This window comes from Orbicella faveolata, unplaced genomic scaffold, assembly GCF_042242905.1.
Source record: "Orbicella faveolata isolate gen_17 unplaced genomic scaffold, um_ofav_v1 contig_26, whole genome shotgun sequence".
NCBI lineage: Eukaryota > Metazoa > Cnidaria > Anthozoa > Scleractinia > Merulinidae > Orbicella > Orbicella faveolata.
In genome coordinates, this window is record NW_028301554.1 from 7,409,472 (window position 1) to 7,426,492 (window position 17,021).

At 38.3% G+C, this 17,021-nt stretch overlaps 2 protein-coding genes across 2 annotated transcripts in view; both read right to left on the bottom strand.

Moving 5' to 3' along the window:
• LOC149107936 (uncharacterized) lies at window positions 1-7,980 on the bottom strand. The gene is made up of 3 exons (XM_089295989.1): window positions 4,708-7,980; window positions 1,584-3,166; window positions 1-1,280 (listed from the first exon to the last, which is right to left on the bottom strand). Exons 1-2 carry the CDS (start codon window positions 7,196-7,198, stop codon window positions 1,587-1,589), a joined length of 4,071 nt encoding a protein of 1,356 aa, XP_089152115.1. The 5' UTR covers window positions 7,199-7,980; the 3' UTR covers window positions 1-1,280; window positions 1,584-1,586.
• LOC149107937 (uncharacterized) overlaps window positions 7,145-17,021 on the bottom strand; it is a 22,346-nt gene continuing 12,469 nt past the window's right edge. Inside the window, exons 9-15 of the mRNA XM_089296161.1 lie at window positions 16,055-16,106; window positions 14,089-14,165; window positions 13,827-13,892; window positions 10,012-10,086; window positions 9,697-9,761; window positions 8,302-8,352; window positions 7,145-7,218 (exon numbers count right to left, since the gene is read on the bottom strand). The gene's annotated coding sequence lies outside the window, so the exon portion shown is untranslated. The remainder of the gene's footprint in view (window positions 7,219-8,301; window positions 8,353-9,696; window positions 9,762-10,011; window positions 10,087-13,826; window positions 13,893-14,088; window positions 14,166-16,054; window positions 16,107-17,021) is intronic.

Here is a 17,021-nt window from a genome sequence, read left to right on the forward strand (position 1 = left end):
TGCTGTTAAAAATGATCTCACTTTATTTACAAGAGGCACTAGAACACACATCAAAAACTATCTAGTGCTAAATTTAGATTCAATTAAATTTCAAACGCATTAATATAACTATAGAGACAGTAACTACCCTAATGTCATCATCAGTTCTCGAGGCGCCAGGAGGCGCATATTCTAAAGTAATACAAGATATTTGCGTGAGGCAAATTAAATTAAATGGTATTACAAGGAGATCAGTATCATTTATCAAGCATTCAAACACAGCTTTCTTAACTGGACTACTTAAACTCAGTGATTGATGCGTTTTGCAAATGAACAGAATCTGCAAACAATCCAATACGCTTCAGCAAAGTACTTTTCCTGCTCAGTTGTGTTTTTGTTTGTTGAGTTCCTGGACATTAATAAAAGTCAAAAAACTGAGTGACGAAAACACAAAGAGAAAACTCATCCCCACGAACAATTTAAAAAATGGAACTTTTAATATGATACCATAAACGACACTTTTTAAAAGTAATGGCGCACTGTTTAAATCGCTAGTCAGAAGTTGTGTCGTGCGCGAGGTGACTTCGAGGTGAAAAACAACTGGAATCAAGCAAACACTTATCCTGAAGGAGAAGGCAAATTCTAGGCTTGGTAAGAAGGAAATTTTAATTTTTCATACATTATAATCGCTCGGTAACAGTGGGTCGCGGGAGGGGTGAGTGGGAAACATTCTCAACAGGGACAACTTTTCACCATGTAAGTAGGCCCTTAACGTGCAACCGACACTGAACCACAGGTCGCTTAGCGGCGACAGTGGGTTAAATCGAAGAGATTTAGGCTTAAAAAAACACTCAGAGAAAATTAATTCTCTCTACTCAATTACCATATAGTTTTGTTAACGTAAGTTCTGAGAATTTAGTGTCACATCAAGACGATTGGTCTATACTCATTACCTGTCTTCCGGACAATGTGTTGATGATCTTTAACTAATGGCTACTCACTTTCTGATCTCTAGCTATGACTTTCCTTTCTCGTTCCTTGCCACGGAGTTATTTCTTGAAAAACGTAACTCGTCCATTTGATTCAAAATTGTCTGTATTCGAAGGACATCTCACACGGAGAAAAAGTGGCAAGAATTTAAACAGTGTTTATTTGATGCATGTGAGCGCAATCTTAAATTACAACGCTTAAAAGCCTGGAAACGTAGCTGTTACCATGCGTTTCTGTAAGGACAGGAAAATAATCCTTGGCTACACAGACACTCATGATCAGAGTGCGCACTCAGTTGTTAGAGGTTATTGCTGAAAAGTATCAAACAAAAACGTCTGTAAATTCCACTGTTTGTCCAGTTGATGATCTACATGGTTAGCATAAACACTCACGCTTCATTGGCGAGGGCGAGGCTGTGAGAGAACTACCAACACATGAAATCGTTGCGCGAGTGTTCTAAATGCAAACGATTTCAAAAACCGTTGTTGACATGTCTAGCAGGATTTGGATCTCGTAACTTATGACATGAAATGGCGACAGTTTCGCTAACGTTTATTAGCTTGCCCCTCCCCTCCCTCCGCCAAAAAAGCGTTTTGGTTCTAAAAAATACTTACCGTTTATGTCCCAAAGTCAAATGTCACGTTGTCTCCAATCAGCATAAAGGGCGCCCAATCGAGAACGTTGTTAAAGCCGTTACCTCTCATCCATTTCATGGCCTGGTGAAGAGATTCACTGGCACTCTCCCCACGAACAAGATGCTCGTAGAAACGACACATTAGCTGCTCTGTTGCTTCGTCACTTATGGCCCATAGAGCCACCAAAACGGACCGTGCACCGGATCCTAAGAACGCTCGAGCGATCCCAACGACTCCTTCGGCTCTAATCTGCCCACGTGCACTATGACAGTAGCTAATTACCACCAGTCTAGCTTGCAGTTGAACTTTTGCAATGTCAGAAATCGTCAATAGGTAATCTTCTTCTTCTGGAACCCTGTTAGGAGGTCCTACTGGAGAAAGGGCAATTTCTCCTCTTTCGGCATTACCATGGGCTGCAAAATGTATAAGACTCACTGAATGTAGACCGTCAAGTACCGCCTGCTTTGTTGCCTGCCGTCCCAACAAAGGTTGAACACCTAGCAGTCGTCCAATCCTGGCTGCTTCATTTCCTGCACAGGGTAACCTAGAAACCCAGGTTTTCGTTCCTTTGTAACGCACCGTACCGACAACTGGATCCCCCACTATCAGAGCACCAGTCTGACTGTGATAGTATACAGGACTGTCCTGAATGAGCTTGAGAGTCGTCAAAGAAGGAACGATGCGGATTCTGAATTTCTCTGATAAATACCTCCCGCCTTCATCTGTTAACGCTGGAAATGGAACTTGGTTTAAGAAGCGATCAGGAACAACAATGAGCTCGGGCTCCTCAAGTAGATCAGCTACCGGACGGATTAACGCTCTGTAGTACAAAGAAACGCTCGATTCGGAGTTTTGACTTTCTTCATCTTCTTCCTCTATAAGTCTTAATGCTGCGAGGTTCTCAACGTCACTTAAAGATCGATCTTCGCAATCTTCCTCGGATAAAACAGCAAAGCTCCGAAAGCTTTTTGCGAAGAAATCATGTAACTTGTCAACTGGTCCGGCACCAACTAGTTTCTCATCCACTGTTATTCTTCGGAACTGAATGATTCCTCTTGTCTTAAGAATCCAGAAAAACAGATCATTATTATGATAAGAAATGTACAGACAAGAGGAGTTACTTTCTTTTTTCATAATATTTTCAACACCAATCCACGATTGCGGATCAGCTGAAACTTGGCTTTTAAGAGAATACTGAGTTGCCATCAAGTCTGCTAATGCTCTAGCCCGAGCCCGCTCTAAAACATAAAGTGCATGGTTCGGATTTCCCGAAAAACAAAGGAATGCACTAAGATCCCGGTAGAGAAAATAGCGACCATCTGAAGACGATACCTTAAAATCGTCGTTGTCCCCTAACAAACTTCGTAAAGTTTCGCTTCTGTTCATACTCAAAAACAGACAGTCAAACGCTTCCTGGATCTTATATCGGCATAACTTCACCAATGAAAGATGAGAGAGACATGGGAACTCTTTTTCTAAGTCTTCAATGTCTCGACTAATTGACAATGCCCTCTCAATATAATCTTCAGCCATGACATATTCACCAACAGATTGATACAATACTCCTACGTTTCCGTAATCTGCTGCTTCTCCTTCTTTGTCACCAATTTGTATTTTAATGGCAAGTGCTTTCTCAAGATATTTTCGCGCTTAGTCATATTCACCAAGATATTTAAACACAGTTCCTAAGTTTCCGTAATCTGCTGCCTCTCCTTCTTTGACACCAATTTGTATTCCAATGGCAAGTGCTTTCTCAAGATATTCTTTGGCTTTTTGATATTGACCAAGAGATTCAAACACAGTTCCTAAGTTTCCGTAATCTGCTGCCTCTCCTTGTTTGTCACCAATTTGTATTCTAATGGCAAGTGCTTTCTCAAGATATTCTTTGGCTTTGTGATATTCACCAAGAGATTTAAACACAGTTCCTAAGCTTCCGTAATCTGCTGCTTCTCCTTCTTTGTCACCAATTTGTATTGTAATGGCAAGTGCTCTCTCAAGATATTCTTTGGCTTTGTGATATTGACCAAGAGATTCAAACACAGTTCTAAGTTTCCGTAATCTGCTGCTACTCCTTTTTTGTGACCAATTTGTATTCTGATGGCAAGTGCTTTCTCAAGATATTCTTTGGCTTTGTGATATTCACCAAGAGATGTAAACACAGTTCCCAAGTTTCCGTAATCTGCTGCTTCTCCTTGTTTGTCACCAATTTGTATTCTAATGGCAAGTGCTTTCTCAAGATATTCTTTGGCTTTGTGATATTCACCAAGAAATTGAAACACAGTTCCTAAGCTTCCGTAACCTGCTGCTTCTCCTTCTTTGTCACCAATTTGTATTGTAATGGCAAGTGCTCTCGCAAGATATTCTTTGGCTTTGTGATATTGACCAAGAGATTCAAACACAGTTCCTAAGTTTCCGTAATCTGCTGCTTCTCCTTGTTTGTCACCAATTTGTATTGTAATGGCAAGTGCTTTCTCAAGATATTCTTTGGCTTTGTGATATTGACCAAGAGATTCAAACACAGTTCCTAAGTTTCCGTTTGAAGTGGCTTCTCCTTCTTTGTCACCAATTTGTATTGTAATGGCAAGAGCTTTCTCAAAATATTCTTTAACCTTGTCATATTCACCAAGAGATTGAAACACAATTCCTAAGTTTCCGTAATCTGCTGCTTCTCCTTGTTTGTCACCAATTTGTATTCTAATGGCAAGTGCTTTCTCAAGATATTTTTTGGCTTTGTGATATTCACCAAGAGATTGAAACACAGTTCCTTAGTTTCCGTAATCTGCTGCTTCTCCTTCTTTGTCACCAATTTGTATTCTAATGGCAAGTGCTTTTTCCAGATATTCTTTGGCTTTGTGATATTCAGCAAGAGATTTAAACACAGTTCCTAAGTTTCCGTAATCTGCTGCTTCTCCTTGTTTGTCACCAATTTGTATTGTAATGGCAAGTGCTTTCTCAAGATATTCTTTGGCTTTGTGATATTGACCAAGAGATTGAAACACAGTTTCTAAGTTTCCGTTTGAAGTGGCCTCACCCCATTTGTCACCAATTTGTATTTTGATGGCAAGAGCTTTCTCAAGATATTGTTTGGCCTTGTCATATTCACGAAGAGAGTTAAACACAGATCCCAAATTTCCGTAATCTGCTGCTTCTCCTTCTTTGTCACCAATTTGTATTCTAATGGCAAGTGCTTTCTCAAGATATTCTTTGGCCTTGTGATATTCACCAAGAGAGTTAAACACAGATCCCAAATTTCCGTAATGTGCTGCTTCTCCTTGTTTGTCACCAATTTGTATTCTAATGGCAAGTGCGTTCTCAAGATATTCTTTGGCTTTGTGATATTCACCAAGAAATGTAAACACAGTTCCTAAGTTTCCGTAATGTGCTGCTTCTCCTTGTTTGTCACCAATTTGTATTCTAATGGCAAGTGCTTTCTCAAGATATTCCTTAGCCTTGTAATATTCACCAAGAGAGTGAAACACAGTTCCTAAGTTTCCGTAAACTGCTGCTTCTCCTTGTTTGTCACCAATTTGTATTCTAATGGCAAGTGCTTTTTCCAGATGTTCTTTGGCTTTGTGATATTGACCAAGAGATTCAAACACAGTTCCTAAGTTTCCGTAATCTGCTGCTTCTCCTTCTTTGTCACCAATTTGCATTCTAATGGAAAGTGCTTTGTCAAGATATTCTTTGGCTTTGTGATATTCACCAAGAGATAAAAACACAGTTCCCAAGTTTCCGTTTGAAGTGGCTTCTCCCCGTTTGTCACCAATTTGTATTTTGATGGCAAGAGCTTTCTCAAGATATTCTTTAGCCTTGTCATACTTACCAAGAGAGTGAAACACACTTCCTAAGTTTCCGTAAACTGCTGCTTCTCCTTCTTTGTCTCCAATTTGTATTCTAATGGCAAGTGCTTTCTCAAGATATTCTTTGGCTTTGTGATATTCACCAAGAGAGTCAAACACAGTTCCTAAGTTTCCGTAATCTGCTGCCTCTCCTTCTTTGTCACCAATTTCTATTCCAATGGCAAGTGCTTTCTCAAGATATTCTTTGGCTTTTTGATATTGACCAAGAGATTCAAACACAGTTCCTAAGTTTCCGTAAAATGCTGCTTCTCCTTGTTTGTCACCAATTTGTATTCTAATGGCAAGTGCTTTCTCAAGATATTCTTTGGCTTTGTGATATTCACCAAGAGATTTAAACACAGTTCCTAAGCTTCCGTAATCTGCTGCTTCTCCTTCTTTGTCACCGATTTGTATTCTAATGGCAAGTGCTTTCTCAAGATATTCTTTGGCTTTGTGATATTGACCAAGAGATTCAAACACAGTTCCTAAGTTTCCGTAAAATGCTGCTTCTCCTTCTTTGTCACCAATTTGTATTGTAATGAGAAGTGCGTTCTCAAGATATTCTTTGGCTTTGTGATATTCACCAAGAGATTTAAACACAGTTCCTAAGCTTCCGTAATCTGCTGCTTCTCCTTCTTTGTCACCGATTTGTATTCTAATGGCAAGTGCTTTCTCAAGATATTCTTTGGCTTTGTGATATTGACCAAGAGATTCAAACACAGTTCCTAAGTTTCCGTAAAATGCTGCTTCTCCTTGTTTGTCACCAATTTGTATTGTAATGAGAAGTGCGTTCTCAAGATATTCTTTGGCTTTGTGATATTCACCAAGAGATTCAAACACAGTTCCTAAGTTTCCGTAAAATGCTGCTTCTCCTTCTTTGTCACCGATTTGTATTCTAATGGCAAGTGCTTTCTCAAGATATTCTTTGGCTTTGTGATATTGACCAAGAGATTCAAACACAGTTCCTAAGTTTCCGTAAAATGCTGCTTCTCCTTGTTTGTCACCAATTTGTATTGTAATGGGAAGTGCGTTCTCAAGATATTCTTTGGCTTTGTGATATTCACCAAGAGATTGAAACACAGTTCCTAAGTTTCCGTAAGCTGCTGCTTCTCCTTCTTTGTCACCAATTTGTATTGTAATGGCAAGTGCTTTCTCAAGATATTCTTTGGCTTTGTGATATTCACCAAGAGATTGAAACACAGTTCCTAAGTTTCCATAATCTGCTACTTCTCCTTCTTTGTCGCCAATTTGTATTCTGATGGCAGGTGCTCTGTCAAGATATTTTTTAGCTTTGTCGTATTTAGAAAGAGATAATAACAGAGTTCCCAAGTTTCCGTACGAAGTGGCTTCTCCCTTTTTGTCACCCATTTCCCTCATGATTTTTATGGCTTTCTCATAAAGTTCCTTTGCTTCTTTGTATCTATATTGCTGTTTACATATTTCAGCCATTGTTATTGTTAGATTCCTTTCCTCGTCTTTTTTACTACACTTGCGGTAAATTTCAAGAAGTTCCCTGCCGTAGATTAAGGCTTTTGTATAATCAGGGATATGACAATACGCAATGAAAAAAGTTTGATAAATGCAAATGTTGATTAAATTGAAAAGTTCTCCCGCTTTTAGTACTTCGTGATTTAGGCAGATCAAACATTCTTGGCAGACCTCAATGGCCTTTAGACCACGATCAGTGTTGGGAAGGAAAGTAGCAACCACCAAGCCAATAGAGATGGCTTGTAAAATGTCTGTTATGATGCCCATGGCGTCCCTTTCTATAGGCCCTATCAAGCGGATAACAGGAATCAAGATTTGTAGCTATTTCGAGTAATAATATATTTGTGTACGTCTTTGTACCTGGTTGTCTAAGTAGGTAATGGTGAATTCAAAGCTGGGGGTAGTCCTGTTATGGATTTTTTCATAGGGGAGCAGAAATAGTCCCAATCTAAACAAAAGAAAACTGATGAAGATACGAGGCCGTTGGTTGAATGCAGTTAGTTGTCTTGGCGTGTGTGAAAACCGTCGTGTTGATCATTTCAGGGTAATGCGTTTTTTTCTTAGAGTTGCATTTGCCTTTTTGTTTTTCATTTTTTTTTTTCCAGCAAAAATCACCGTTAAAGTTGAGGCTGCTTACTTGTCTTTCTTTTTTTTTAGCTAAGTATTGTTATGACTTTTTATCGATCCCAAAATTATTTTATCAGTCTTGAGTCCTTCAAAATCTCTACTCTAGCCTATTAATAAAAATGTGGTCGTGCAGATTGCGTCCGATCAGTAAAAGAAAATCACACTGAACATAGCCGACCTCAGTCACATTCATATTTTTTTAAAAAAATATATAATAAAACTATGTATCTGGTGTGCGACTGCTAATTCCAGTTCTGGCTACTCTACTCAAATGACGGTGATAATTTAACTGTTTAATGTTTCCCGTTTTCTCCAATCATTGAGCTCGCGAAAGTCCCCCTTTTTTTCCTCGAAAGTGCAGAGCGACTGTGAAAGTTAACGTGATGATTTCAGTCCAATATGAATAACAAAGCTAAATCTGATTTGCACTCACCACTTTTGCTGAGTCACTAGTATGGAACAAAAACCAATATGCGCCGAAAACGATAATATTTCCTGTAAAAATTGTCAAGTGGGAAAAGTTAAGCAGATTTTTACTCCAAAACAGTACCTCCAAAAAAGAATTCGTTTGATTTATTTCTTCGCGTGACTTACAGCACTCAAAAACTGAAGAAAATCAGTCACGCGATTCATAAAAAATCTCTTTCAGTGTAAATTGAAACTATTAAACATCGCTTTCAAATACACGTTTTATGTGTATGAAACAGTATCAATCACGAACAGCTTAAAGTTTACAAACTTACCGTGTGCAGTCTCTCGATCCTTGGACGAAATTAAATCAAAAGTGATAGAGACTGAAGAGCAAAAACAAATGCAAATTAAATAGTGGAATTAATTACTGATGGCAAAATCCAATGCCTTTTAAAGCATATTGCGTTGTTGACTATAGTTAATAGATTGAAATGATTATTAAGCCCAACAAAGTCCTTTGTTGTATGGTTTTGTTTTCATTTCGGTCTTGATCGTGCTTTAAACACAATAGGTAATTATTTCTGTTCACAGACTTTATAATTCAACTGAAAAGTTTCGGTTACGTGGTTTATGCCTATTATATACAATCTCAAAACGAAAGACTGTTTACTGTGTGGACCTTCCAACATAAATCGTGGCATCTTTGTTTGCTCTTTTGAAGTTTGTCAAGTTTTAAAACTATATGCCCCTCTACTAACTATGAGTTGATTAATGAATAAAGTTTACATTCCTCGCCTTCCTTTCATGGAAACTAACTGACTTGCTCACAAGACAAATACGACAACTAAAGACGAATGGCTTTTGCCATCGTTCTGTTGTAATTCTTCATGTTTGTTATATGCGAGTCCTCATTTCATAAGTTACTTTGCACGATTTCATTGAGTTCCTTCTGCCGCCGTCTCATGGTAACAATATCAATTGACAGAACTAAAAACTTTCTCTTTCTCACAACAAACAATTGAGTTTGGGATTTATTATCACTGCATGATTGGCTGAAGGTCGTGGCTATTATAATCGAGCTCTATATTATTCTAACTGGTTAAGACACCAGACGATGCAAAGTGAAACTACGAAAACCACTTGATGGGTTCTCGATATCTCGAGATAACACTGATTATCCTAATACGTCATGCATGGAAGATCTATTTTGAAGTTGGCGGAATATGCCATTTTGAAGTTGGCGTAGACTTGGCGGGATATGCAAGATAAGCTGAAAATCACGGCGGGATGTTGAATGCGGGATGTAGGATTCGGGATAAAAATATCTTGGCCTGAGCAGCATGTGCTCATTTCAACCAGGAAATGCGGGATGAATTTGATATTGAGGGGCGGGATGTGGGATAAAAAACAGCAAATCTCAGTCACTCAATGCCTGGAGAAGTAAACTTACCTTTCGGCAGTGTTTGGAAACACTAATTAGTTTGTAAGACAGTTTTCCAATCGCGTTTCGGTCACACCAGCGTCATTAACTATAACTGGTTCAAATTAGTCTTTAATAACATGACGTTAAAGTTAAAAGTGATTCCTGATTACGGTCGATGCTACGGCAACAAATTCTCCCAGGTTCTTTCTTTGCATTCAAAAATTAGATCGACTGCAAACAGTTTACTTAATGATTTCCGTCTACTATGGATAACAAGGCTATCAAAATAGTGATTTATACTCACTGGTTTTGGTGAGTCGACCACAATGAAACCAAAATGACTAGGCGTCAATAACAGGACCTTTTTCTCTGAAACGTAGAAGAGGGGGAAAAGTTTAGCAAATTATTACTGCGCAAACGATGCTTCCAAACAATTATTCGCGTGACGTAATGTTCGCGTTACTCACTAATAACTCTTACAAGAAAAAGAAAAGCAGCCACGCGATTCATGCAAACCTCTCCTAGTGTAAATTTAAAGTACTAAAAATCAGCTGTACTTATTATATGCGCACTCAACGCTATCAGTCATGCACAGACAGCTTACATTTTATAAACTTACCGTGTTCAGTTTCTCGGTCTTGTGATGAAAGTGAAACAACGGTGATAGAAACTGAAACAACACTGGGGGGTTTTCCTGCAAGACAATGAGAGGTCCAATAGGAAGTCAAAACAATATAAAATTGAAATATATTTTAAACGTTGAGCAAAACAATTAAATAAAAACATTCGAAAATATGTTACATTTTGTCTTTCCTATCTGCACTCTTTGTCAAATACTGACCGTTAAGTCTAATAGCTTTCAAAGTACATTGAGTGTTTGACTATATCTAATAATCAGTGTAATGGTTATCAAGCTAGACAAATTTCTTTGTTGTCTGTTGTTCTTCGCTGTTTGGTTTAACCGTGCATAAAACACTATAGGTGTTAACTCAGTTCTGACTTATTGGTTAACCAACTTAACTGTTTCGCTTAAGTAATTTTAAATGAACTGTTCATGATCGCAAAGCGAAAGATTTTTCACAGTCCTAGACCATCCAGCATAAATCGCATGAATCTCTCGTGAAAGCTGCTTTTGCCATCGATCTGTTGTAAAATATGGAAGACCGTGAATTAACTTATCGTCAGTTTGCACTTTATAATATACTTTGTGCGATTTGGGCGAATTCATACTTTCGTTTTCCCATGGTAACAGACATCAGATCTGACAGAGCCAAAAACTTTGTTATCTACTAGAAAGCGGTAGAGCCTGCAGTTACTCCCCTCTTTGTGATTGTCGGAATATGGTCGCTATTGTAATCGAGCTATATATTATTCTAACTGGTTAAGATAGAAACCAGACGATGCAAAGTTAGCACTGAAGAGCTGTACTAACCACGGCGAAACTTAGCTTTTTAAAGTGAAACTACGAAAACCGCTTGAGGGAGTTCTAGATATTTCTACGAAACACTGATTATCATACTACATCATGCATGGACGGATGTATGTCGAAGGTTTTAGAGTGTCAAAACCTAAGCTTTGCGGGAGGCGAGAAAAGCTGAAAATAAGCAGGCGGGATGTGGCCTGAGCAGCAGGTGCTCATTTCAACCAGGAAATTCGAGATAAATTTGATATCGAGGGACAATGAATGACAAAGCTGAACTTTTTTTGCGTTTGGAGGACGCAGTTCATAATCTTGGGTATACTGTGGTTTCAAGGTGACCTATTTAGACATTTTTTCTTCGAACGTCTGCATTTTCTGCGCCATTTTGAATGACGTCACACCTCATATGCGCAAAGACTATCACACACCTCAAGGTTTTCGTTGTGGTGTGAGTAAGTCTGAGCATCTAAAGACTACCTCGTGGTTTATAGTTTATTTTGTATGTTCATGAACACGACTTTAAATGGTCGTGGCTTTAGGATGTTTTCCGTGGGAACAGCTGTGTTTCATTGGCTGTAGTTTGATGTGGTTAGTGCAGGTTGCACAGGGGCTGGTACGCTTTCGCGAGCTAAAATTTATCGGCCTGAATGTTCGGCGCGGGTTGCCCAATAGAGCGAAGGGAGTCATTGTAATTTCGCTAGCCAACATTTATATGGGCTTGAACTGATTGATGTAGGAAGCATTTCAAAGTTAAGCATATTGTCAGGGATTGTCAGAAACCAAAAACGACTGCATTGCACTTGCATTGTACTTGAATTGTTAGAAATACACTTGAATAGGGTTAACAGACACCCTGTTGTTGCTTTTTCAAGACCAAAAGTTAGTATACGAACAATACCGGTCAAGAATCGGCTTTCATAACCATTTCGTGAATACACAGGAAGTCTTATCACATTTTAAGGATCAGTTATGAAATATGATGTGCGTGGCCTCAATTACGGACAACGATGTCGTATTGTGGAGAATTTGCGACAATTCTCTGACACGTAGGAGCCAAACCACCCCCCAAATGTTTCGTCAGTTCTTGGGTATTTCACATTATTTCGCATTACTTAAAGAGTATTGACTCTTTCTACACCAAACTTGGCAGATGAGCAGGACACCTATTGCCAATTATATTTACGTGAAAAATGTCAGTTAATGTCAAAGTTGTGACGTCACAGTGATGACGTCATGTTTTCTGCCATTTTTGAAGTTTTTAATATGCAAATTTTTTACAATGTGTTCGAAAGAACACGTCAAGGGGAGTTGAAACCTGAAAAAATTTTGTCCATATCGCAAAAATTAAATGAAATATGGCATTTTTAAATATGAAAAATAGCTCTGTAAAATATGGGATCCCCCCTTGAGAAAAATCCCCAAATTGGAGCCGTAATTTTGTTCCAGCAAATGCAGCTATGTTGCACATGTGATGTGCCAGATGACTAAAGCAAAAATAAAGAAGAAAATCGGAATAAAAAATTATCCCTCTAGTGTTATTGCGTTAAAATTAGTTTCGTTACGGCATAACCTGTGACGTCATCCGTTTTTTTACTGTTAATACCATCCTAACAAAGCCCAAAATCAAATTTCTAAAACCATACGATTTTTTACAACATCAAACTTTCTATTTTTCTAGATTATTAGCCTTCCTAGACTAAAACTGAGAAAAATAAACCAGAGAGACTGACTTAAGAAGGACAGTATGTAGCAAATTTCGGGGGGGGACAACAACAAAATTTTTAACTTACCATATCTCGAAAAATAATCATCATAACAAAAAACGGTTTCCGGCATTTTACTCCTCTAGTCAAGGCCTTTCCAATGACATAATCTTTTTATGAGAGTTTACAAAAAATTATAGCACGTTTTGGTGACGTCATCAATTATGACGTCATAATCTGACATTTTGTCACAACTTCCAAATAAAAATAAACTGGAGAACAAAGAAGGCTCATCTGCCAAACTTGGTTCAGAAATATATAAAAGAAGCAAATATAGCCTTCATGAAACATTAGGGGGGTGGTTTGGCCCCTACGTGGAGCCAAGACGTTAATTTTCATGCCAAAATTGAAACATGTCGTTACCCAATAAAAAATGAGGAATTATGAGGTGATGCTTTGGTCGACACAAATGATGTGCTGCAAAGTGTATATAGGGCAAACGACTGATGTGAAGCAAAATCTAGACCCTACAATTTTTGATGTCATTGATTCGATAGTCATTTTCTGGTAATTAGAGCATGCACGAAACGATACAACGTGGCGTAATAGTGGCGCTAACGGACTAACGTAAGTAGACTAGCTATTATCTAAACATACCAACAAATATAGCCTATGTTGCGGGCGTAAACGGGGACGTGGTCGGGATCGGGATGCAAAAAAAAAAAAAACCCGAGAAAGAAAGGGAGCAGCACCCTATTCCGATAAAGACGCTCGTTTCCAATAAGCATCCCAGTTTAATTTCCTCAACCCGTAAAATTCAAAAAAAAAAAAAAGAAAAAAGGACGTTACGCACACACAAGTACGCAGTGCGGAGCTATTTTTTTCTTAGACGCGATAATCGCTCCTTCGAATGTTTACGATAAACCAGTTCGCGATTGCAAATGTTTGCTTACATTTGTTCTTCAAGCTTAAAATAATGTACGTTAAAAAAACACTTTTACAAATTAGCTTTGACGCTGAAACCAATTACTAGTTAATGTGAAAATCTTTAGCGCGAAATTAGAAGGCTTATGTAAATATTTTTGTGAGTCTACGGAAACAGGCGCCGTCACGCCACGTATCAACAAATTGTATTTTATACGGCGGACCTCAAAATAAAAATATATCTGTCTGTAAAAACTCGATTGCTGATGAAAAATGTTGATTTTAGTAATAGCCAGAGGTTGAAAGTCAGCAAGTGAAATCATTTAAAGTATATTTATTAGTGACGGCGTGGAACGCATTTATAATCTTTCATTACTACTACCTTACCCACTAGTTTTCGTGAGTCAACAGAGTGAAACCAAAACTAACACGTCAGTAACAGGACCTGCTCCTCTGAAAATAAGCAAAAGGGAGATATTTTAGCGAATTATTACTACACAAAACGTGCTCCCACGCAGTCATTCGTGCTACTTAATAATTCGCGTGACTCACTATTGGCTATTCACTATTAGTCTCTTCCAGTGTAAACTCTAGATCTTGGGTATGTGCACGCTACTAGTCACAAATAGCTTACAGTTTATAAACTTACCGTGTTCAGTTTGTCAGTCTTCTGATAAAAGTGGAACCTAAAGTAATAGAAACTGAAACAGAACTGAGGGAGTTTCCCTGCAAGACAACAGGAGGCCAAAACAAATTAAAATTGAAATAAGTTTCAAACGTTCGGCAAAACAATCAAATGAAATATTCGAAAGCAAGTTGCCTTTTTTCTATTCCCATTCCTTGCTAAACACTGACGGTAAAGTCTAATAGCTTTTAGAGCATATTGGGTCTTTGACCATGGCTAATAATCAGCGAAATGGTTATCAAGCTAGACAAAGTTCTTTGTTGTTCGCTCTTTGGCTCAACTGTGCATAAAACACAATAGGTTTTAACTCAGTTCTGTCTTATAGATTAACGATGCTTTGCTATGTAAAGGCAAACGATGCAGCTTGCAATTAATCATCACTTTATGACTGTCTGAATGTCGTGGCCATCATAATCGAGCTATACATTAATCTAACTGGTTAAGATAAAAACCAGACGATACAAAGTTAAGGTTACAGTATACCTTCAGGGGTGTCTCGCGTGTAAGCGATGTAGCGAGTGCAGTTTAAGCAGTAGATACCGAAACCTCTATGTCAAATTAAAGCTCATAGAGCTGGCTATCAAACTATACCAAGAATTTTGAAATAAAATGAATTGTCGAATTTTTCACGACCACTAAATGCGAGCGCCCGACTCACCTTTCGAAAGCTACAAGTCAAAGCGAATTTTGTTTTTCGCCAATTTTATTTTTTCCTCGGTTTTAGGGCCCAATGCGCTAAAAAACCGTGTCTGAGTTTTGCCATATTCAATCGCAGTAAAAAGTTACAGAACATTTTCGAAATAGGATTAAAAAAATGTGGAGTGATCGTACAAAAATCGCTCTTGAAGAAAAAATATTTCGAAATTAAAAATTCGCAGACACGTTTTGGTAGTTTATATGTTAAACTAGCTACTGTCCAAATTTGAGGGCAATTGAACAAATTCCCTTTGAGTTAGAACTCTTTAAAGTGTCTGCTTCAAGCGAAAAAATTTATTCGAGAAAACAGCGTAAAAAAAATCTTCCACTTCGCAAACAAACTCCGCCCACAAACGCCTTCAACTGGGTTCTCAGATAACTGAGCCAATCAGGGCAGGGAAAGTTTACTACCATTAACCTCCTGGTGAAATTTACGGGTGAAGCTCCAAAAACCCGTGTGTTTTGCAATGCGCTCAAGGCGCCGAAGACGGAGAGATCATTTCTCTGTAGCTCGGTTTTTCTCCAAGCTGGTCACTCTGGCAAAATGGGGAAGACGAAAAAGGAGACGAACGCTAGAGTGGCTGAGCGAAGAAAACAAATAAGAGAATGTGCGGCGGAGCAGCTGTGTATGGATAATATTTTAATTGATTTCAACGAGTCCAACGATTCATCGATATCTGACTCATCAGAAGAGTCTCTGTCAAGTTCCCAAATTTTTACAGAACCTTTCTTTTCTCTTACCTCGAATTTTTTGCCCACCTTATACGATAGCTATAGCTTCATTTGCGTGGCAATCTTTTGGTTTTTCACTCATTGATGTATTCTCATTCGTTCTTCGCTGTTTTCGCTTTTACGAACTGGTCCATGTTTTTAACGTGGTCTACGTTTACTTATAACTTAATAGAATTACACCAAATACTAAAAATACTTGGTAGTCAGAGCAACAATGCTGATCAACCGAGTAGTCAATTTGTGACACCCGTACAGGTAATTCCCGCGAAAATCGTCTCGGTTGATTGCATACGTGCCATAGGGCTGTCAATCAAGAGGTAAACTATCACTTCCGGTGAAAACGTAAAACCGCCATTTCTCTGCCAATATTTAGTCTTTTTCAATTTTTTTTTTTCAGAAATTAGGGATGATTCTTCGACCACTACTTTGACCCAAAAATCCAAATTTGAAGAAAATTGCCGACTTGAAGGTATACTGTAACCTTAACTAGAGCTGTACTTACCAAGGCGGAACTTGCTTTGGAAAGTGACACTACGAAAATCGCTTGAGGGGTTCTAGATATTTGAAGGAAACACGGATCATCATAATACGTCATGCATGGAGGATGTATTTTTAAAGTTTCTGGAGTTTGAAAACATAACCTTGGCGGGATGCGGGAAAAGCTGAAAATCCAGGCAGGATGCGGGATGTGGGATTCGGGATGAAAATATCTCGGCCTGAGAAGCATGTTCTCATTTCAACCGGGAAATGCGGGATAAATTTGATATTGAGGGACGGGATGTGGGGTGAAAAACAGCAATTCACGGTTACTTAGTGACTGAAGAAATACATTTAAATTTTTGTCCTATCTGCATTCTTTGTTAAATAGAGACAGTAAAGTCTAATAGCTTTCAAAGTATACTGGGTTTTTAATAATCAGTGACCTGATTATCAAGCTAAACAAAGTTTTTTGTTGTATGTTGCTCGCTCTTCGGCTTAACCATGCATAAAACACAATAAGCCAATGTTAACTCCGTTCTGTCTTATTGATTAACCAACAGAAATGTTATGCTCATGTAATTAACGCACTGTGTATGATCGAAAAACGAAAGATTGTTCACAGTCCTGGACCTTTCAGTATAAATCTTGGCATCTTTGTTTGCTCTTTTGAAGCTTCTCGGTCTTAAAAACCACTCCAGTTTAATATTAAACTCTGTGTTGGCTGATTTATAATATTTACATTCCACGCTGGTTCCTGTCACAGACAGAATGACTTGCTCTGAAGAGAGATAAGAAAACTGAAAAAAGCTACTTTTGACATCATTCTGTCGCAAAATATGGAAGATCGTGAATTAACTTTTCGTCAGTTTTCACTCTATAAAGTACTAAAGCACTTTGTACGATTTGATCAATTTCAAACTCTCGTTTTCCCATGGTAACAGACATTAGAAATAACAGAGCCAAAAGCTTTGTTGTTTACTAGCAAGCGA